The sequence below is a fragment of the Alligator sinensis genome, unplaced genomic scaffold, assembly GCF_000455745.1.
Source record: "Alligator sinensis unplaced genomic scaffold, ASM45574v1 scaffold890_1, whole genome shotgun sequence".
NCBI classification, from domain to species: Eukaryota; Metazoa; Chordata; order Crocodylia; family Alligatoridae; genus Alligator; species Alligator sinensis.
Genome location: NW_005842948.1, coordinates 462741 through 485278, shown reverse-complemented (window position 1 = coordinate 485278; position 22538 = coordinate 462741). Strand labels below are relative to the sequence as shown.

The window sequence follows — 22538 nt, the reverse complement described above, 5'->3', positions numbered from 1 at the left end:
GCTTGCAGCAGGTGCAATGGGGAGAGCGCTGCCACCTCTGTGAGCCCTGCGTCTCACAAGACACATGGTGGCGGCAGTGTTGTCCCTGCTGTGAGCCCTGCACCTCCCGAGGTCCACAGCAGCAGCAGTGTTCCTGGCACTGCCCTGCTGGGAGCCCCGCAGCCCACATTGGCTGTGGGGCTTGCAGTGGAGCTACAGGGAATGCTGTCCCCACTGTGAGCCCCATTGGCTGTGGGGCTCGCAGCTGTGGGAACTGGTACAGGAGGAACCCAGGATCACAATCCGGTGCCCCCTGCACAGGGGATAAGGTACAGGGGGATCTAATGTGCGATCCCACAATCGTGCCTCCAGCCATGCACGTGTGGCATAGCAGGAGGCTCAAATCACACATTAGATCCCATTGCGCCTTTACTTGCACTTGTAGAGGGGCCCGGTTACATATTCCCAGAAAGACACCGCTCTGCTAGTTAGCAAAACTGCTTTGTCTGTTTGGAATCAGCACCAGGATTAGTAACGCAAAGCAAGAAACACTATTTTTAGATCCTTACAAACAGTTCCCACCCTTTGCAAATCATTCACCGCCTATTAGCTGTCAAAACTGAAATGCAGTTATTTTTCCATAATTTAAGATAAAAGGAAATCCAGGACATGAACCAGAGGTATGTTATCCAGTTTTCCCCTCACTGTGAAACTTAAAACTGAACTCCGCTCGGTTGTTTTTTTGTTTTGGATTTAACTGAACTGTATTTTCCTCTGTTACCCCAAAATAACAAATCAATGTGAGTGTATATTTGGTGCTGTCAGTTCAGCCCTAAGAGGGGCAAAAAAAGAGCGCCACAAATCAATTAAAAATCATAGATTGTTGCAAAATCCATTTGAATCATCATCTAAGTCAGACAGGTCAAGTTTATCATCTGTTTTTCTGTAACCACTATGATCCAATTATGCTAAATTAACTTTTCAGTCAATTGAAGAGAATTCTGTAAATTTCAAGCAACACAACTGCAGATTCACAATAGAGGGATTATTTTTATATATCAGATACAATACAAATTATGTTATATGTATGTGTAATATTTTTATATCCAAATAATCCCTCTATTGTGAATCTGCAGTTGTGTTACTTGAAATTCACTTAATTCTCTTTGAGTGATAGAAAAGTTAATTTAGCATAACTATGTCATAGTGGTTACAGAGAAACAGATAATAAACTTGACTCATCTGACTTAGATTGCTGCAATATATACAAGTTGTTTTTCAAACCATATCGTCACATGTTTAGGACTCACTGGGACAAATCCATCCACAGTGCAACTCCCTTGCTGAAGAGATCAGCTCCTATTTAAAAGAAGCAGTGAAGATTTTTCCCAAGGGCGTGGTGTGTTGATTGCCAGCTGTTTTGGGAGCGTGGCCAGTGTCACAATGGAAGTCGCTCTTTTGAAAACTTGGCTGCTTTTTATGTGTGCTTAAGTAAGAAGTGAGCTGATTTGACAGTCTAGTCCCAACTCTTCTCCTGAAGACTTGGAAAAATCTGGCCCTTAAAGTCAACCCAATCAAATACCAATTTTGGGAAACTCGGTGGAGTTGCACCCAGGATGAATTCATCTGCAAAACTAGCTTTCATGTGCACCCTTCTTTGAACCCAAAGCTTACAAATTCCAGAAACTCTCTCTGCATTTTAAAGGCTTCCTCCACATTGAAGCACATACAAATAAAGGAAGGTGTGCTGTGCCAAATATTATTTGCTGCCAAAAATATACCTCCATTGTCTCTCCACAGAAACAATTTTTATTTAATTAAACTTGGGTAACTAGCTGCATTAGCATTGCTGTAAAATATTTTCCCAGGGTCAATTACTGCTGTTTACCGCTTTCCCTTTAATTGCATATAACTTACATTGAAAAAAAGTTTTTTCTTTTGTGATGTTGTATGTCAAAAGAATCTGGCCTAAGTAAGCCTACCTTTTCCTCAAATTGCAAAGCTATTCTCAAGAGTAACTATTTATACAAAGAGCTGTACAAAAGCTGCATGATTTTCGTTTCACTTCTATTTTGCAAGGGAATATTTGAGGCAGTGAAGTGCAAAGTAGCATTGTTCAAGTCATTTTGATATGTATCTGCATTTGCTCTTGTACTGAATGTTACCACTGCAAGAAAGGTAAACACGAGTCTCGGTGAACAATGAGAATTCTTTACACCACCAGATGAAGGTGGATTTTCTCTTTTTCTCAGACCACGCATGCAGAGGAAAGCTGGTCTGATCAGTAGTTCAAAGCCAGAGTTATAACAGTCCTATAAATTTAGCCCATATCACCTGTTATGTGATCACTAGGTTCAATAAGCAGAACCACACATGAATAAGACCTAACAAAAATGAACTTTATTATGGAGTGGTAGGCAACCTCTGCAGACCCGTGGTCTCTCTCTGACTAACTAACCGAGTGCTACTACCTAATTGAGGGACCATCCCCCAAAGTCCAACTCCCTCAGCCTGCTGTTAAGGAACATCTATAAATTACAACTTCTATTACTACAACCTGCATGTGATGTTATACAGAATATGGGCGGGTGGTCTCAGTTTTAATCCAGGGTAATACAGTGTTCACAAAACACCCTCAGGACTTTTTTTCCACCCTCCACCTCCCTCTTGAGAGCACAAGGATGAATCTAATTTTCTTGCCACTTCTCCAGGCCAGTGCTGGGTTATACTGGGAGATGGTGCAAGGAAGTTAGTAGTACTGCTCATGCTGTACCTGAGCAGAGGTTAGACAGAAGACTGCTGTCTCCACGGCTGCCAATCTAGCATGCTTTACAAGCAGTACATTCATTTTTTATTTATTTACTTGATCAATTTTTTAAATCAGCACAGGGCTGAGATTTGTGGTGGAACAGGAAATTTACTGTGGGGAATGTGCAGGCAGGCTCTTTGGCGCAGTGAGGCAGTGAGATGTAGAAATGCTGGATAGGTAATGTACTTGTAGTTTCTGGACTTTAATCACGTACTGCCTATCTGCATTTCTGGATGAGTCATGATAAGTGCTGCATGCACCACTATCTAAAATGGAGGGCATGAAGCGAGAGAGTTTGGGGTCTACAGGCATAGTCCAACATATTCGGATTAGCACAGCGATTCTCCACCGGGGCGCCTTGAGATCTTTGCAAAGGTGCTTCAGGGTGCTACTCAATGTTAGCATTGCTAGGGTGCAAACACAATTCACAAGGTAAACCCAGAGGCTGCGTCCAGATGAACGTGGCCATGCGGCATGTGGTGCCACAGACACGTCTGCAGTGCCACATACTGCACAGTCTCTGCACTGCAAGGGAGCAGCGTGGGGATTTTTTTGAGATGGGATATCCAGGGGTCAAATAAACCAGTTAAAAAAAAAGGCAGAGTGGCACATGTCGGGGCAGCACATGCCACTCACGGCCAGAGCCTGGATGGCCAGAACCAGGCTGCTGGCCAGGCTCCGAGCAGCAGGACCACCACTGCTGCAGCCCCAGGAAGCCCCCAGGATCCCTGGTAAGGCTGCAGGGGCCATCTCAGTACTGGCCCCAGCCTCCCCTACCCCACCCCGGGTAACCTGCCACATGCCAGGGGGTGAATGGCACAGGCACAAGATGTCCCCCTGCTAGTTGTCTCAGGAGAGCCAAAGGTCCATGCTCATGTGACACGGCCAGAGATTGCAAGAAAGAATCCATAGCGTCAAAACCATTCTGACTTGCTGTGGCTTTTCTGAGTTCTTTGCTACTGAAGAATTGCTGTATTTTTTCTGTAGTCAAAAAACACAAGTGAAAACTAATAGGTGGCATTTTCTGAGGGGTGCCTCGAGTCTATTGAGGGGTGGCTCGAGTCTAAAAAGGTTGAGAACAACTGGATTAGACTAATGAGGGCCAAGTTTATTATGGGAAAGAGGCTGCAATATGATTGCCTGGAGCAACATATCTGGATCGGTTTTGACAACGGCTACTTTGTTATTCTGGAATTTGGAAAGTCTGAGAGTTAAGTCCTCTACTAGGTGCATAGTTTCAAGGTCCCATTAAAATCCAATACACCCAGTGGGCCAACATAATCCTTGGAAGCATTGCCTGGACAACAGCATAACGATGAATGTAGGCTTTAGTCAAGCAAGCAGCGAGCTCCCCACCACCACCCATGATGGCAGACTGCGAAGGGTCACTGAGGACTGCTCATGAATTCTGAACATTTTCAAGCACATGCTTTGTTTGGGCACTAATGCCTGAACCCACTTCTGCCCCTTCAGATTTCAGCAAGAACATTTTGGAGGAGTCCAGAAGTTGTGACAAATCTACTGAAACTGAAATAGAAGCGTCATAGACCTTGCTTGGAAAAAATACCTTTACCAATGGTAACTCAACTTATTAGAAGACTGTTCTAATATCCAGAGATTTTCACCACAATTACGACACGCTCTGGGACATTCAGTAAATACATCCTGAAAGGAAAGCACATGTCAGTGTCCCATCCTACCGCATCAAAATATGGAGATAGAAAAATTCCTGCCAGCCCAAGCCAAGAAAATATAAAAGTCTATTTATCCAGAAAAATTATGCTTCCTCTCTCCAACAAAGGAAAATTCAGAACAAAGCCAAACAACATGACACAGTCATCTCCAAAACCACTGAGTGGAGTGACATGGGAACAGACTCTTTGAATCTCAAACCAAAGTTTTGTAGCCTTAAGACCATACTTCTTTCCCAACCTGAAGAGACAAAAATAAAGATTCTTGATGTCCCTTTGGCTGTCAACCTTTGGTGATAGCTTTATGTCAATATTTCCTTGATAGACATCTGCTGAAGGATTTGCTGCCAACTACTGCACCTCCCCTGGAAAACATTTTTTTTGGGTGTTAGCCTGAATGCACTCTATTCATAACAATGATTTTATCCTGGCACACTCAAGAGGTTTGTGGGCCCCACCAAACCACACTTCTTATGTAGGTCAGGAGAAAGGGCATAAACACTGTTCCGTATTCCTCAGTCGAGCATCTCTAAAAATGGTAGTTCAATGAAACTCATTTACTTGGGAGCTGGGAAACTTCACTCTGACAAGTGGGAACCAAAGGTGTGGAAAGAAACCCCTTCATATACAGCTCTTGTCTAAAACATAACTGAAGTGGAGAAAGCCTCCAACTTCTGCTAAATTTGTCTTGAAAGGTATATTAGAAACATGTCACCATTCCCAATGTCCTATTGGTGAGCAGTTGTGCCCTTCATCGGGGTTTTATGTCTGAGCAGCACACAACAAGAAACACCTGATCTTCAGTAGTCACCTGCCCTTTCCCACACCTGTGGCTCATTTAGCACCCCTGTCAGGAGGAGCTCTGCTTGGATAGTACTGGTTTTCATCCTCACCTTTCACTGGCAGTTGCTTTACTCAAGGGAAATGTTCCATAAAATCTCACAGAGCTGAGTCTAGTCTTTCAGAAACCCCATTTCTCTCTCCATGCTGGTGCACTTTGCATTTGTTTGCATACAGGCTTCCAAACAGACCACAAAGTACCTGGAAGAGTTTGCACCTGCTGCAGTGCCTGTTGAAATCAGTGGCACCATTTTCCTGGAGTCCAGTGGAAGCAGGAGGGGATGCCAACTCCCTGTACAGCTGCACTGCAGGAATACAAGCTGTACATGTACAGGGCTGGACAGGCAGAGCAGAGGGGCAGGCTGATCTGCTCAGGAAAGTGCTTTGTGTGCCTGGGCAGCTGAAGGCTGGTAGCTGTCTACAGAGTGGTTAATCTGGTAGAGCTACTCCACTAGTTCACTCAGGCAGGAGGCCCTGCTTTTAGATATGGAGGCCGTGATCTAAATTCCTCATAGAGCCATTCACTGGCAGAATGCAGCAGTCATGGATCATTAAAGCACAAGCGGTGACAAAGCCCTGGAGGTTTAACACAGGTCTAACCAGCCTGGATGTACAACCAGTAAGAACAGGAATGACACCAGTAATAATCAGGAAATTTTCTAGGTTGCTCTTTTAAGGGAAGTATCCCACTGGGAAGAGGAAAACATAAAGGGCAGGCACCGAGTCACCTTGCTTTTCTTCCGTAGTCTCATATGGTATTGTTTGTGTTCCTGTGTTCAGTTAAGATAAAAAAAGCCCTGGCACCTTGAATCTGACCTAACATCTTTTTACTATCCATCAAATCAGATGTTCTAATCCATCATGTCAAATCAAGACTGCACTCTTGAACGGGAGGTCCACTGTGGTTTTCTTTTGTAGCTATAGATCTTGCAGCTTACAGAAGTGCTGGGCTTTTTACTCTAATGTAGCATTAGGTCATCACTTCCATTTGTAACTTGAGCTGTACAAAGAGAACTCTAGGGAAAAGCCAGGGGAATATTGGAATATTTTAGGCTGGTGATGACACTGGGTAGAATAACTATTTTTATGCTGGACATACCATTTGCATAACACATGGGCTGGCAAAAGCTGAGTAGCTGAGTGAAATGGTACAGTTAGGAAAAAGAAAGTGGTTCCGCTTATAGTGGTAACTCTTTATCACAGTAGCTTCTGCAATGTGCCAATAAAATAAACGAATGTGCAGAGTCATTTCTATATTGCAGATTCGTGCTTCTGGGCAGAAAATGGTGAGTGGAAAGAGAAAAGGGCGTTGGTGTGTTTCACTCTAGTTATAACTTTGTTCTGGTTTATCTATGATGGCTTTTAATGAAATGAAAAGCTTAAATTTCCCTTTATGAGAATGTGAAGCAGAACAAACCCCAAAAGTCATAGAGTCCAGCTGTTGATACTGACCCTCCCACGTTGTGTTGTGACTGGCTGCGCATTTCTTTGGTAGGGTATCGCAGTTACTCACCAGTCCTCAAAGATGCAGTCTGCTGAGATCTCACTCCTACCACACACACACACACACACACACACACACACACACACACACACACACACACACACACACGGCCAATTCAAGTAACAGAATCTAATAATCCAAACATAACAGAAGGCCAAGTAGAGGCAGACCTTATAGACCGAATCAGAGATGTATAAGCTTTTGGGAGCCAGATCTCACTTCATCAGATCCTACCTCTACCCTACCCAGCTTCAGACTAACATGTCTAACTACCTCTATCTAAATATAATTGCAAAAGTTGACATAGACAGTGGAGGAAGGGAGTGGAAAGAGACTGGGGGAAGAGGAACAGTGAGGGTATAAAGGAAAAAAAGAACAAGGTTAAAGTGCCCTCACCATCACCAGGAAATACAACACAGCTATTCCAGCCACACAATGAGTAGACTTTTCATCAGTCCTGCTGTTGCACAAACCAAAGCCTGATTCAGGAAAGGTTGCCCGTTCAGGAAGGAGGAGCACATGCTGAACTGCTAGCACGTGCTTAAGTTTAATTGGAGTCAGTGCGATTTGAGCATGTGCTGAATTGTGTTCATGAAGAACCTCAACTGCAAATTTCCATAGTCAAAATTTAGCATTTTGAGAGAAAGTGAACTGCAAGTGGCTGTTGGTTACAAATGGCAGCTGTCAGAGCAACTGTGTTCCTAAGGGCAAGGAGGATGAGAGGAGGAGCCCGGATAGTCAGGATGCCTTGAAGAGAGAAAGGATGGGCTAGGAAAAAACAACTAATGATGCATGTATTGAAAAGAGCAGGGAAATGTCTTGGAAACAATGAACTGTTTTCTCCTGTGCTCTTTGTACAGATTGCTTCTTACAGTGGAGGAATATGTTGTGCAGCCTGCAGCAGTACTGTGCCTTATAAAAAAGGGGGTTTAAGATAAAAAAATATGTAGGCTCATGAAGTTGTTCACTAGCCACCATCAGTCACACAAGGGTACAAGTGAATAGGCACATATCTGGAGTCACTAAAGACATGAAGCTAAATACAAGGTATATTCCAGTGGGATCCAGTACAGCCAGCAATGGCTTTATTCTTATAGGTGCTAGTTTAAAATCTTCCAAGATGCTAATTTTGCAGGCCCTCACATATGCTGCACCCTGCACAGTTATTTCTATGCTCTGAGTCAGTCCAGCTGAGGATCTGTCCCCAGTACTTTATAACTCCAGTCCTAGAAAAATGCTCTATTTCTCTCTGGGTAGAATATTTCTAGTGGAGCCAATTTACATTTATGATTATTGCACAATTTGCAAAATGGCCAAAAAAACCCATTATCACCCACACAAAATTCTTATGTGCCCAAGCTGTGATACAGCTGTGATACAGCCTGTCCAGATGTGGGTCTGCTTTAATTTCTGACTAGTCTTGCAAACACTTATGGATGCATCTACATGAGAAGACTAGGTATGTACTCCCCTTGTGGCAGCTAATGAGGCAACGAACACAAGTCAGCAATCCTAGTGAAGACAACACTTGTAGTTTTAACACCTATTAGCAGGTCTGTGCAAGTCCTATGCCTTGTTTGCAAGATTCCAGGTATGTCCTTGTCTGTACTAGGGGAAAATATATTTTTAACCCATGTACCCTAGTCCATATTAAATAGCCATATAAAAATCCTAGTAAAGATAAGGTACATCTTATACATTAGTTGTTTCACAGTAAAAATAAAACAAATGAACAAATAAATAAGCAAATTTGGCAATAAGGAGCCGGTCTAAGAGGGTCATTCTATAAAAATTTAAACACTTTAAACCTGTGCATAGACATAAATGAAACTACCTAAATGAGCAAATTGCTCACATGCAAATAAATATGTTTGCATGTTGGGCCCAACAGGGAACATTCAGGCTGGGATTGAGTGAGGGCATACAATCAACAAGCACAGCAGCTAGGATTAGATTGCCCTAGCACACTTTAATTTTTCATGAAAATGTCTCAACTGGAGCTTTTTAGCAATTGTCATTTGTTGTAATGTTGGCAATGCTTAGGCCCTCAAACCAGGCAAATTGAGCTGGCCACATTAGAGAGACATGATCAGCAACATTTTATTTGAACACACTAACATGGTTTTGAATCATATGATCTGCCATTGTTCCATTCTGTATAACGCCTACTGCTTACTGTCAAATAATTCCCTTGTTCTAAAATCAATCCAGTGGCTCTGAGATGTGGTTACGGATGTAAATTCCTGCTTGTTTATGAAAACATTTTGGACAAAGCTTTGATTGTCCAGGATTTATGAAAGAGTTTTAAAACCTATGAAATGTTGGCATTATGGCTGTTTGGAGCATGAAAATGACATGCACATGAATCACAGTTTCTTGGCTCAATTATTTGTGTAAAGAGAACGAAAGCTTTGCTTAAAATGGAATTCATCGGTGTGGTTCTTATTTTTATGGGTTTGTTTTTAGTGTCTTGTGAAATATGAAAAATTCAGGCCAGATTCAGGCCCAGGTTTCAGTGGTAGTAATGGGGATATTTGTCTGAGATGGCTGCATAAGGAGGTTGAACAGAGGCCTGGCTAGTCTAGAGAGCAGCTGGCCTGTGCATAGGCTGGGAAGTTGGAACAGCCTCACGTTCCTTCAGTGGCACGACAGAGCTCCTTGAAGGGTAAGTAGCTGGAACAAATGGCCACACCTTAACACTACCCCAATCACTTCTGTATAAATCCTGGATAGGGGCTTGGGTTCTTAATTTCTCAGGAAGAAATGGTCCTGCCATAAAGGGAGATGGCCATTTAGAAATGGTGCACAGGAATACCGTCTTCTGTACTACTCACAACTTAGAGAATAGGGGCCTTTACAGTTGTGGATAGATTTGCTTCTTAAACTGAACATGACTGCATTTCTGTATATCTTTTGGAGAACCTCTAGGCACATTTAGAGTGGGCAGCATCAGATTTATAATATCCCTAAAAAAGAAGAGTAAGTAATACCTAATTGCGAGGGCTGCGCAAACCTGCGGATCATGATTCGGATTCGGAGATGATTTGGAGGCCAAATCTATGAATCCAAATTGAATTGCTGGAAGTTTTAGGTTTTCTGAATCGATTTGGAAAAGATTCAGAAAAGATTAGGAGATTCAGCCATAGGGTATAATTAAGAATCAATGAAATATCTATAACTTTGTTGTCTTTTGGCTGATTCACATGAAACTTTCAGGGATGGTAGCCTCTGCTACCTTTCAGGGATGGTAGCCTTGAGCATGATGTGTGCCAAGTTTCAAGGTGATAGGTGCAGGGGTTTGGGGGGAACTGCACCTCACGCTGCGGACAAGCAAAATTTGTGACATGGGTGACACTGTGTGTGTTAAGGCACAGCAGGGTGAAAGCTGCAGACCTGCTAGCTCCTGCTGAGGCCACAAAGTCTGTCAGCTGTCAAGGAGATCAGTGCAGGGGCTTCTGGGTTGTGGGGCCCTGCACCTCTAGCTGCTGACAGGCAAAGCTCATGTCATGGGTGCTTGTGCAACTGTGTCTGTCTTGGGGCATGGGAGGGGGAACTACTGTAGGCCTGGCTGCTAAGCTACTGTGTTACCAATCAATCATGATTCACTCAGGGACCACCTCAATAGTCAACACAGTAGCTAGCTACTAGATAATAAGTTAATGAGCAAAGATTAACACCTACAAAACCACAAACTAAGGAGAGGAAAGAATCAATACAGACAATCAACTGCCCCAAAACAGAGACAGTCAGCTGCACAAGCACCCACGTCATGCATTTTGCCTGTCAGCAGCCTGCACCCAGGGGGGCTCTGGGTGCAGGGCCCCAGAGCCCCCCTGCATCTATCTCTTTAACAGCTGGCAGCCTTCGTGGCTGGAGCAGGGCCCAGCAGCCAGGGCTGCCGTTGCCCCAAGACAGACACAGTTGCACAAGCACCGATGACACAAGTTTTGCCTGTCAGCAGCTAGAGGTGCAGGGCCCCAGAACCCAGAAACCCCTGCACCTATCTCCTTGATAGCTGGCAGGCTTCATGGCCACAGCAGGGGCTAGCAGGCCTGCAGCTTTCACCCTGCTGTGCTTTAATGCACAGTGTCACCCATGTCATGAGTTTTGCTTGTCCACAGCTTGAGGTGCACTTTCCCCCAAACCCCTGCACTGATCTCCTTGAAACTTGGCAGGCTGTGTGGCCTCAGCAGGGGCTAGCGTGCCTGCAGTTTTGAACCCGCTGTGGCTTAACAGTTAACACACACATGTGACATGAGTTTTGCTTTCAGAATTTTGGGTGCAGTTTCCCAGAAACCCCTGCACCTATCACCTTGAAACTTAGCGTGTGTCATGCCCTCAGTAGAGGCTACCATCTCTGCAGGTTTCATCTGAATCAGCCAAAAGACAACACAGTTATAGATATTTTATTGATTCCCCGTTATACTGTATGGCTGAATCTCCGAATCAGCTCCGAATCTTTTCCAAAGCAATTTGGCCGAATCGAATCGGAAAAACAATTCTGATCTCCAAATCGAATCTCTGGCATCCAAATCGGCCGGATCCGAATTGAATAGTTCCCTATTCTCACAGGCCTACTAATTTGCAGTACATTGTTGGGCATCTTTTCACTTATGATGAAAAGCAACTGTTATTTTATTCACAGCAGTTCAGTTTATCTATACTTGCCCTGAAGAACCTATATCCTGAGAATCCCGCCACATACGGAGACAAGAATAGCATTAGGAACAGCAGGCTCAGCCGGGGTTTTCAAAGGGGCATATGAAGAATAGGCTGCTGTCTTTAACTAAAAGTTAATAAGAGCTGGATGCTTAATTCCCATAGATCTTAGTAGCCAAGTCAGATGGCTTGTGTTTGAACTGCAGGTGCTGGATACATACCATACTTATTGGGTTCCTGATTCAATGTATTTTGTTTGAAATGTTTCTTGTAGTTTCACTGAATCTTAACCAGAACTCCTCTGGTAACTGGTGTCAATTCAGGAGAAAAAATGCAGGCCTCCTGAAGAGCTAAGTAAGTCAGTTGTCTGCAGTATATTGAGCCGTTCTGGTTTTGAAAATAGAAGCCCTGAGTCACTCATGCTTTGCTCCTGTTTCAGGCGGGGGAAACTTCATTCAAATCAGTAACACCGATGCAAACCAGGAGCCCGGAGGTGAATCAGCCCCTAGAACCTTTATCGATAATTCTTTCCTTTCTGCCTTCCAGTAGCTACATTATTCCCAGAAACTTGCACTCAGTGCTATAATTAACCTAGGAGGACTAGGACTTCAAGTCCTGCATTTCACGTCTTGGGGAATAAGCAACTTAATGGATCCGAATGATTGTGTCTTAAGTCATTCTGCTGAGCTGCAGTGTCTGTATATGAGTATTTTCCCCCGGTGAATACCCAATAATACCCTAAACTGTGCCTGTTTTGGTTTTTGCAGCTGAATAAAAAGTCTCCTGGTTTCTGCAGTATCACTCCGCTCAGTTCAGCAGCAATCTGGGAATTCCTTGGCAGAGTCAAATACAATTCAAACACTGTGGCTTTAATTGAATTATTATTCCAAAGATAAAGCAATCAGCATAATATTAGCTGGGCAAATAATTTTTCATAATTAATATGATGATAAATAACTTCAATTTATTACTTTAACTTATTTTAAATGTTGAGTACACTGCAGGTTTGTTTTGGTAGTAGCAGTTTAGGTGAAAAGGGGCTTGTAATGCTCAAAAAACTACAGCAGCACCTCTGAGCTTTACTACCAAAGCAGTAGTTTAATCTTTTAGCAGTAGGGAAAATATGAACATACAAAGGCAGATGTGCCTTGATGAGCTGAGCACTTCTCCTACCCCAGTAACCCGCATCTCCCAGTCGCGGTACTAAGCCATTGTAGATCAGTAATTTGCATTAGATCCTTGTGCTAAAAAAACCTACATTAAATAGTTAATGTTCATATTTAAATGCATCATTACACGTCAGGGTTAACACCGTGCTAACCAGGACTGTGAATACGTCTAAAAAATTATTACTGTATTTTCTTTCATAAAGCATGTGAAAGCCCCCCCCCCAACCAGTCAGGGGAGACTGCCTTGTGCATTATTATTTGGTGGCAGGGAAGCAGTGGCAGCATTACTTGCTGTGGCTCCCAGAGTGGCACAAGGAGCCACAATTATGGTAACTCCCCTACCAATGCCCTGCTCCCAAATCTTTGGACCCTTGGCGAACCCTGCTGCCGAATGATATTGCCCCACATGCTGGATCAGGCTGGCAGGTGGGTTCAAATCCACAGCTGAACCTGGCATGCAACCTCAGACCCAGCATGCTGAACTGGTCCCCCTGCACAACCTCAAAACCAGTGCCCAACCTTAAGCCTGGTGGGCTGAATCAGGCTGGCAGGCCGCGTTGGTCTATGAGCCCCATCTGGTGGATAGGGCTGGCAGGAGGCTAGTTTCTCTATCTGCTGCTATTCAGTTACTTAGAAGAAAATTTTTCTGTGCGGTGCCTTTCAAAAAGAGGGTGCACATCATATTCAGGGGTATTCTCTGTTCGAGAAAACATGGTATTTCAGGCTATACAATTACAGGTGCAGAAAAACAGGAACACATTGACAGAGCATCCCTTGGGTAGGGCGAATCAGGGTGATTGCCCTGGGCCCTGCACTTTGTGGGGCTTCGTGGAGCCAGGCGAAGCGGCCGTGGGGCCCACCTGGAGCTGGTGCCTCAGCCCTGCACCACGGAAGAAGTGTCCACCTGTTCACTGCCCCCCACTGCATGCCTCTGGCTTCACATCCGCGGAACAGCGGCCCGTATGGGGCACATGGGATCTGCTTGGCCCTGGGCACCAAATTTCATTGCTACGGCACTGCTGTACCCTGCCTTTGCGGGGGTCCCATGGCCCCACACAGTGTTAAAGGGGCCCCACACAGGCTCATTTGCCCCGCAACCCGCTAGGGTCGGCTCTGCGCGTAGACCACAGGATCAGTCAACTGAATAACTTGGACCAGAGCACTGAGATCCTGATGCTCAGTCCCTGTCTCATCATCAGGCCACAACCCTTCCTGTAATTCAGACTGTTTGCGCCAGTTCCTAATATACTTTTTCAGGATCAGGTTTTCTTGCCTTCATTTTTACCACAATATTTGTATCTGTGGACACCTGAATATTTTTTGTATCTTGGGGGAGACCAGCATGGTGCTATTTGAGAAACCTTGACATAAAGGTTGGATTTAAATGACTGGAAATCAGACTCTGAACACTTTCCGTAACTATATTGCTCTGTAAATCTGGCTCTTAGAAAAACTCACTGTCCTGTACACTCTGTTAGCTGCACAGGTGTTGATGGCTTTTATGTTGTTTCCAGCTTCTGGCAGACAGCTGAGACCAGCAGAGTCTGATGCGGATGCAGATGCGGATGCTGATGCAGAAGAAGATGATTCTGTGAGTTATGTTACCATTAGGTCCTGAAAGCATAAGTAAATGTTTAATTTATTGATTCTTTTTTTTTTTTAAACAAAGACGCTGCTATTAGTATTTCTGTTTTGGGAGATGTTCTGAGAGCCAGATCTACCTTTTGATCTTCAGAAATACAGAATCCTATAGGACAGAACTTGGAATACTGTAATTTGGCAGTAAAAGTGGAATTCTGAGGTCTAGCATTTTCTTCTTTATGATTTTTTGCTTAAAGCACAATTTATACGGCTTTTCTCCATACTTGAGGTCATTAGAGGGACAAAAATTAGCACTTAAAAAAAGGTGTGAAGCAAGTCATCATATCCTCTTTTAATTATTAATACCTACCTATTTTGACTGAATTTCTAAAGCATTAAATCAAAAGTTTCCTGTATTCCAAAATTAAAGAAGTTGTAAAAGTGTTATCTCTGTCTTCAATGTTCTCCTTTGTTGCTTTCATCCCATTTGTTTGCTTACAGAGGAAAGAATGAATGGCCATTCTGTACCTGCTGATACCTGCCAAGAAATCTGGATAACTGTTGCTTAACAATGAAGAGCCCTTGTCCCTCATCCCTTCCATTTCTTTCCTGCAGGTCAATGAAGTGACAATAGAAGACATACGACCAAGGCCACAAGGATCCTCTCCAGTTTATGAATATTCCATAGAAGAAGACTATTTTAACAAAAAGGCAAGACATGCACCCGAGGGCTACCTGTTATCCTTGGTTCATTGTTGGTGGAAGTTTCATCAGTTTAGAGTCACTAGCAAAACCCCACGCTCTTAGACTGGGATTTGAACTTACTGTATATAGAATTTACCAACTAGGGTGTCTTATTTTATTTATGAACAAGAGAGCTTTAGGTTAGTTCTGAAATTTCATTGTGAAGAAAGAGGTATGATAAGCAATTACAGTAAGAAACATGTTTATTTTGCTATTCAGCTATACCCATTAAGCATTAAAAGTTTGTTTTCCCCTATTTTGTTCCTAATTGGAGCTAGGATAGAGAATTTCATGACAGTCATAATTTTCTGGGAGATATAAACGTAAAAAAAAAAGTCTGTCAAGTTTGAGTTTACATATTATAAAGGTTGTAACAAGCTGCAGGTCCTTGCAGGTTGGAACACAGGTTGTAAGGGGACTGATTTGAAGGGTGACACCAGGAACCTCAATGTGCTTGGAAAATTTCAAATGGCTCTAAGTCAGGGGCGGGCAATTATTTCGGGCAGAGGGCCGCTTACTGAGTTGCGGCAAGCCATCAAGGGCTGCATGACAGGCAGCCTGGAGCAGATAAATATTAATTTACTAAATTTTTTAGGGGCCCTGCCGGCCAGATAGAATGGCCTGGCGGGCCGCATCGAGCCCGTGGGCTGCATTTTGCCCACCCCTGCTCTAAGTGCACACTGCACCACGTGGCTGCAGGCAGCAGCACTGAGCACTTGGCTCTAATAAAGAGACAAGTTCTTGCAGCCCAACTGGAGTCCCTTTAGTATTGCACAGAGCTCTGTACGTGAAAAGCACATTAAAATTATCCTGATCTTCTGATTAACAAAGAAATAAACATGTAACTAATTAAGCGTATGTTTGAATACGTAGTCAGCAGAATAAGGCTCATTGTAAAGTAAGATGTATGTTAATCATAGATATGAAAGCATGATGACTCCACAATGTGATGGACCTAAAGAAAGGCTTCCACATCATGAAACAGACATTCCCTGATTGAAGATCTAGCTCTAAATTTTCTTCACAGTACTCAGATGTCCTGGGTACTTAGTTCCTATTAATGTTAATGAAAGTATGTGACTAAATCCATACACCCCATGCTGAAATGAACTCTCTTGACTGTATGGAAATATTCTCTACTGGCACTTAAGACAGTCTCTGCTTTCAGTGTGAATCATGAATTGTAGTTGCCCACAAAAAAATTCAGCCAAGGACCTTATTTTGTACAAGATAGCAGCCATATAAACTCCCTGTGCCTTTTATAACAACCTCGTATCTGAGTGCTCAATAATTACAATTTCTTTTTCAGCTTCAAGAAGATCTAGAGAACAAAAAATATTCTAGAGACAAAGAAAAACTGGCTCATCCAGAGGTAAATTTGAAAGCAACTGATATTTACTTTGCAGGCACCCCTTCTGCACAAAAGCCAGGTTGGTTACAATGTGCAAATTGTGGCTGAGCAGAAGAGATTCGGATGTGTTGCACAAGCTGCCTTTTAAATAATCACTTCATGGTGGGTCCCTTCATATGAGCTACTGTCCTCTTCAGCTTCCTTTGGTCCATATAAGTTGTGCTCATATAAGTTGTGGTCCATATAAGTTGTTTCCTGGCATCAGCTTCTCTGGCGTCAGTTTTGAACATGCACTCTGTCATGTACTCTGCTCCTTCATGGAAACAGGATCGTGCAGCCCAACTGATGTAGGCCTGCCAGGGTCAGTGCTGACCTGCCCAGATTCCTTCATAGCTTAAGCTCACCCTTCTTTGGAGCTGCTCTGGGTGTGCAGGGACATGTGATGGCTGAAGCAAACAGATACACAAATGCTGTAAGGGTTCAAGACCTCGGTCACTCTTTAATTCAGCTCAGGGCCGTCCAACAGGTGACCTGTACATCATATCCATCCGCCAAAGCCTGTGGCCCTTGGACTCCCTGGTCCAGGTGCTATTCTCTCTATGGCTCCAGCTGCCACTGCTGGAATCTGCCCCTTCCTCCTCTGGCTTCCTGTCTGCACTTGCTTCTTGGAGCTAAAATAGGCAATAATTTCAGTTAGAGGGCTGTTTAATGAGTTTTAGTGAGCTATCAAGGGCCGTAAGGTTAGCTCCAACCCTTGACAGATGACCTGTCCCCTGGCTGCTAGGTCTGTATGAAGCAGCTAGTATTTGCTTCGAATTCGGATTCAGCTGATTTGGGGGACAGTGATTTGATTCGGTGATTCGAATCACTCTCCTGAATCGATTTGGCTGAATCCGATTCAGAGATTTGGCTGCTGCACTGTGCAACGTGGCATGGAGATAAGGGAAACATGGAGGGCTTGCACAAGGTACAGCAAGGGCGAAGCACTGACCTGGCCCCAATCTAGTATAGCGTTTAATCATGTGACCTTTTTTTAATACTTACATGATCCTATTAGAATTAAGGTGCTTGACACCTTTGTGGATTGAGCCCACGTATGAGTCCATATTCAAAACAAGCTTTCTTGTGCGAGCTATGGTCAGTATATTGGGAAATGCTCTCTTCCCCAGAGACCAAATGCTATATAGCAGGGATATCAAATATCCAGCCTCCATAATTCTAGGGTATGGAGCTCCTGATGCTCATCCCACTGCTAGCATGTCCAGATGTGGTCTGTAAGGAGCCTGAAGGGGGCTGAGTTTGACACCCCTGATGTAATAGCCTCAATGGTCTATATAAATTAAAACTAATTTTAACGTGATACCTTTCTTGCATCTAGAAGACCATGGAAGTGACCCTGACAACAGAAGTGGAGTCTGGGGCTAGTGGTTTCAGTGTGACTGGAGGAGGAAATGAAGGAATATTTATAAAACAAGTACTCAAGGAATCCCCTGCTTCAAAATTATTCAGTATGAGAGAAGGTACAGTCTGATCTTCCAAACTGTTTTTTTTAATTTTAATTACATTATTGAGGAATTTGATATAATATTAAATTCCAAAGTATGTGTACCTATAAATATACACACAGTATAGCCCATTATCAAATAGCAGCAAAAAAAATCCCAGTTCAGCAAACTGTATGCATTTAACTTTACATTATCTGCTGCATTTAACTTTACATTTGCTTTATATTATCTATGCATGTAACTTTACTCTCCCATGAGGAGTTTTGCAGGATGCGTACCTTAAATGGTGATGAAATGTAGAGTCTCTTTGAATCCTGATGTACTAATTTCCACTGGAACTATAATATTTCTTTTCAAAAGAAATATAATAATAAGGAATATGAATTCTTTAAACTGCAAAGGTAAAAATAGCTTCCTATTAGAATTGGGAAGAATCTGCTCCAGTGTACGGTGAAGTTTTAAACATTGTTAAGTGGATGAATATGCACTGATACAGGAAAAATATGATTTAAGCAGGAACCATACCCCCATGCATAAATATTTCAATAACTGAATACATGTTTTGCCTGATCATCAGTTGGTTAATTATTGTGTATATGTTGTTAAGTACAATTAACTTTTTAAAATCATGCAATACAGCAAGCTCATATTTTAAAATAAAATATATGCTGCCAATTTCAGGTGATCAGCTTCTCAGTGCCACAATATTTTTTGATAATATCAAATATGAAGATGCACTCAAGATTCTTCAATATTCTGAGCCATATAAAGTCCAATTCAGCCTCAAAAGAAAGCTTGTTGAGAAAGAAGAGTTAGAACAACTTCATTCAACAACACAGTACAAGAAAGAAAAAATAATTCAGGTAAAGTTATCTGATCATGCAGCAAAGAATAGAGTAATATGTTAATAATTCACAACATAGCAGTATGTATTTAGAAAAAAGATATTATTGTTTATTATTCTAGGAGTCTGCTTCTGGTCCAAAATCAAGTAAATAATAGTTATATTCACGTTTTTCAGTGTTTTTTATATTTCTCAGAAATTCATTAAAAAATGACCCTCTGCTTTTGACCCCTTCTAATCAATATGCTCATTGTCCTCTTGGAGGCCAGAACTTGGTTATAATTCTCCATCTGCTTAAAATGCATCTTACTTATATACTTGTAAATTGAGGACTCCCTTAAATATATACATTTGGATTTTCCATTGAACAAAAGCTAAAACATGCTATATGGAATCTAAAGTTTGATCTTTATATGCATTTAATGTATTCATAGAATAATTTCATGCCATGTAACTTTTAACTTAATTTTCAGCTTGTTTTTTCTCTAAGGGGAGACAAATTTTAAACAAAAAAGACCAAAATTATATTTATTTCTTAGAAACATTCACTAGAATCGCCTTCTTCTTTAGGGAAAAGAACAAAGGGAATATATTCCTGAAGAAACAATGCAAATTTCAGAAAAGACAATCTCAGAAGAAGACCAAGAAAAGTTAATCGTAAAACAAAGAGTGGGAAGAACAAAGCGACCCAAAAAAGAGAGATTGTCGTGGCCAAAATTCCAGTCAATTAAAAATAAAAAGATCTTGGGGCACAGAAGATCTCATAGTACATCAGATGCATATGAGCACACCCTACAGGATATTTCCCCAACAAGCACTGATACCGAGTCTCAATTTCAACAAGAAAAAATCCAAAAAAAAGGAAGCCAAAAGAAACTGAAGTTCCCTAACATTGGATTCAAGATGCATAAAACAAAAACAGACATTGAAGACAAGCAGAGATCAGAAATAAAAAGTGTGATACATCCTGGAAAGGATAAAAAACAGAGAGAAGATATCAGCATGGAGACACCAGAAATATTAACCGTTGAGTACACTACTTCTCCGCTTGAAATACAAACAGGTGAAGTACATGGCAGCATCAAAAAAGACATGGAAAATGGTTTACCGATCCATACAAAAAAATGCCCTGAAGTTGAAATTAGCATCAGAAAACAAAAAGGCCAGAAAGCAACATCAAAGCACATTGATATACAACAAGAAGTACCTGTTATAAAAACACAGATAGAAAAAACAATTTCAGAAACACCAAGCAAACAAATACCTCAGGCTTTACCAAGAACACGAAAGAAGAAACAAAAAGGTTCTTCTGAACAAATACAAATTCAAAAACCAACCAAAATAGAAGTACAACCTGAAGGAGTAGGCCTAATACAAAGAGAGATTAAAGACCATACACCTCCGAGTTCAATTCACGTAAAGGGACTAGAAATAGGAATAGCAAAGACAGAACAAAGCAAAACACCACAAGAAGCAGATTCAAAAGAAAGGCTGGTGGAGGATGAGACTCAAACCACAAGAAGCAGATTCAAAAGAAAGGCTGGGGGAGGATGAGACTCGCATATCAAAACAACAAAAAGCAAAGGTTGGATTAGCAATTCCAAAAGGGAAAGGACCAGAAAGTGAAATCACTTTAATAAAATTAGAAACTGACATTCCAAAGACAACACAGAAAACTGAAGAGGTTGGAATAAAAATGGAAGCAACAAAAAATGAAGTAAAATCAGATATCATGGAACTAATGCCGGAAGACTCAGCATTGAAAATGCAAATGCCATCCCTGAAAATGACCCAAAAACCTGAAATGGACCTTAAAGCCACAAAGGCAGACATCAGCATCCCATCAACAGAGATTTCAGTGAAAAAGTCACAAATGGCATCTAAATTCCCACCTGATGAAGATAAAATTATACATATTGAAAGTGAGGTAAAAATAATAGAAAAAGATACAGAAGGAAAAGAGAGCAAATTCAAAATGCCAAAGCTCAGATTACCTACATTTACTTGGTCTACTACAAAAGATACAAGTGCAGAAGTAGCTGGTGAGGCACAACTCAAAACAGCACACATGACTATACCAACAGGTAGAGCAGAAGGAGACATAACGCTGAAAGGAACTGACATACAGGCTCCAAGTGTGGACCTCGACATTGGGCAAGTGCAGGTCAGTGTGTCAAAGGAAGAGCCAGAACTTTCACTGCCAAAGACCCAGGCTCAAATGAAAATGGAAGATTTAGCAGTAAAAGCCCCAGAGCTGGAAGCCAGCACTGAGATAACTACAGGAAAAATTGAGGGAAAAGGCATGAAAATCCATAAGAAGAAAGTAAAGATGCCAAAAATGGGATTTCCCAAACCGGATATAAAAGCACCAAACGTAGATGTCACCCTACCCACCTGCATGGTCACTATTCCCCAAGTGGACATGAAACAAGGACCAGTGGCCATTGAAGTTGACATCACTGAGCCGGATGAAAAAGCTCCAGATCTCGGGGAAAGCACGGACATAAAGGGAATACAAAGAGACTCAAAAGTAAAGCTGGAGGGTGAAGGTGAAATCAAAGCAGGCGACAAAGAGGCCAAAGGCAAAGACAGCAAGTTCAAAATGCCCAAATTCGGCATGCCTTCCTTTGGCTGGTCCAGCTCCAAAGAGGCCCGGGTGGGAGCAGCTAATGTGCAGGTGAGCCTCACCGGGCCCCAGGTGACCTTGCCGGAAGCCAGCGTGGAAGGAGAGGTCAGCGCGCCTGCCGCTGAGATCCAGGCTCCCGGTGTGGACCTCGACATTGGGGTGTCTGTCAGCAAAGAGGGGGAGAAGGGGAAAATGAAGATGCCAACCGTGACGCTTGCCAAGGTGAAGATGCCACACGTGCAGGTCAGCCTGCCAAAGGCCGAGGCTGATGTTTCACTTCCTGAAACCCAAGCTGAAATGAAAGAGGGAGACTTAGCAGTGAAGGTCCCAGCTGCAGAAGGCAGCATCGACATCCCTGCAGGCAAAGCCGAGGGAACGGGAATGAAAATCCACATGCCAAAAGTCAAGATGCCTAGTATGGGATTCTCCAAACCCGACATCAAAGCACCCAAACTAGATGTGGACATCACCTTACCCAAAGTAGACGTCACCCTGCCCACATGCGAGGTCAGCCTTCCCCAAGGGGACCTGAAGACGGGCCCCGTGGATGGCGATATCAGCATCACCGCGCTGGATGTGAAGGCTCCTGCACTGGAAGGCAGCCTGGATGTGAAGACGCCCCAGATTGATGCCGAAGCGCCATCTGCCCAGATTGCATTGGGCGGTGCCGAGCTGGACACTGGAGGCCTGAAAGAGAAGATTAAGATGCCAAAATTTGACAAGCCAAAGTTTGAAGTTTCCCTCCCCAAGGGGCACGTGCCAGAAGGCAAGATCAGCCTTCCTATGGTGGAAGGGGACCTTCCCCACGCCAAAGTGACAGCCGAGGGTGCGGTCGTGTCGCTGGAGACCTGCGAGGTCCAGGTAAAACCCAAAGTGCCAGACACCGAAGCCGACATCTCCAGCTGGAAAGTGCAAATGCCATTCCAGAAAATGCCCCAAATGCCAAAAGCTGACATCAAAGGCCCGAAGATGGACGTAAGGCTGCCATCGGTGGATGTCAGTCTGCCAAAAGTCGATGTGGAGGTTGGAGGGCTGGAAGTTGCTGCTGGGAAGATGGAGGTCGAAGGTGAAATCAAAGCAGGCGAGAAAGAGGCCAAAGGCAAAGACAGCAAGTTCAAAATGCCCAAATTTGGCATGCCTTCCTTTGGGTGGTCCAGCTCCAAAGAGGCCCGGGTGGGAGCAGCCGATGTGGAGGTGAGTCTCACCGGGCCCCAGGTGACCATACCCGCATGCAGC

At 43.1% G+C, this 22538-nt stretch overlaps 1 protein-coding gene across 1 annotated transcript in view; it reads left to right on the top strand.

The window, feature by feature from the left end:
• Positions 1–22538, top strand: part of LOC102374025 (protein AHNAK2) — a 71197-nt gene that overhangs the window by 27954 nt on the left and 20705 nt on the right. Inside the window, 7 exon segments of the mRNA XM_025192610.1 lie at positions 14166–14242; positions 14848–14943; positions 16286–16348; positions 17706–17847; positions 18514–18695; positions 19247–20188; positions 20238–22517. Of these exon segments, the coding sequence (XP_025048395.1) occupies positions 17712–17847; positions 18514–18695; positions 19247–20188; positions 20238–22517 (3540 nt within the window). The 5' untranslated portion in view covers positions 14166–14242; positions 14848–14943; positions 16286–16348; positions 17706–17711.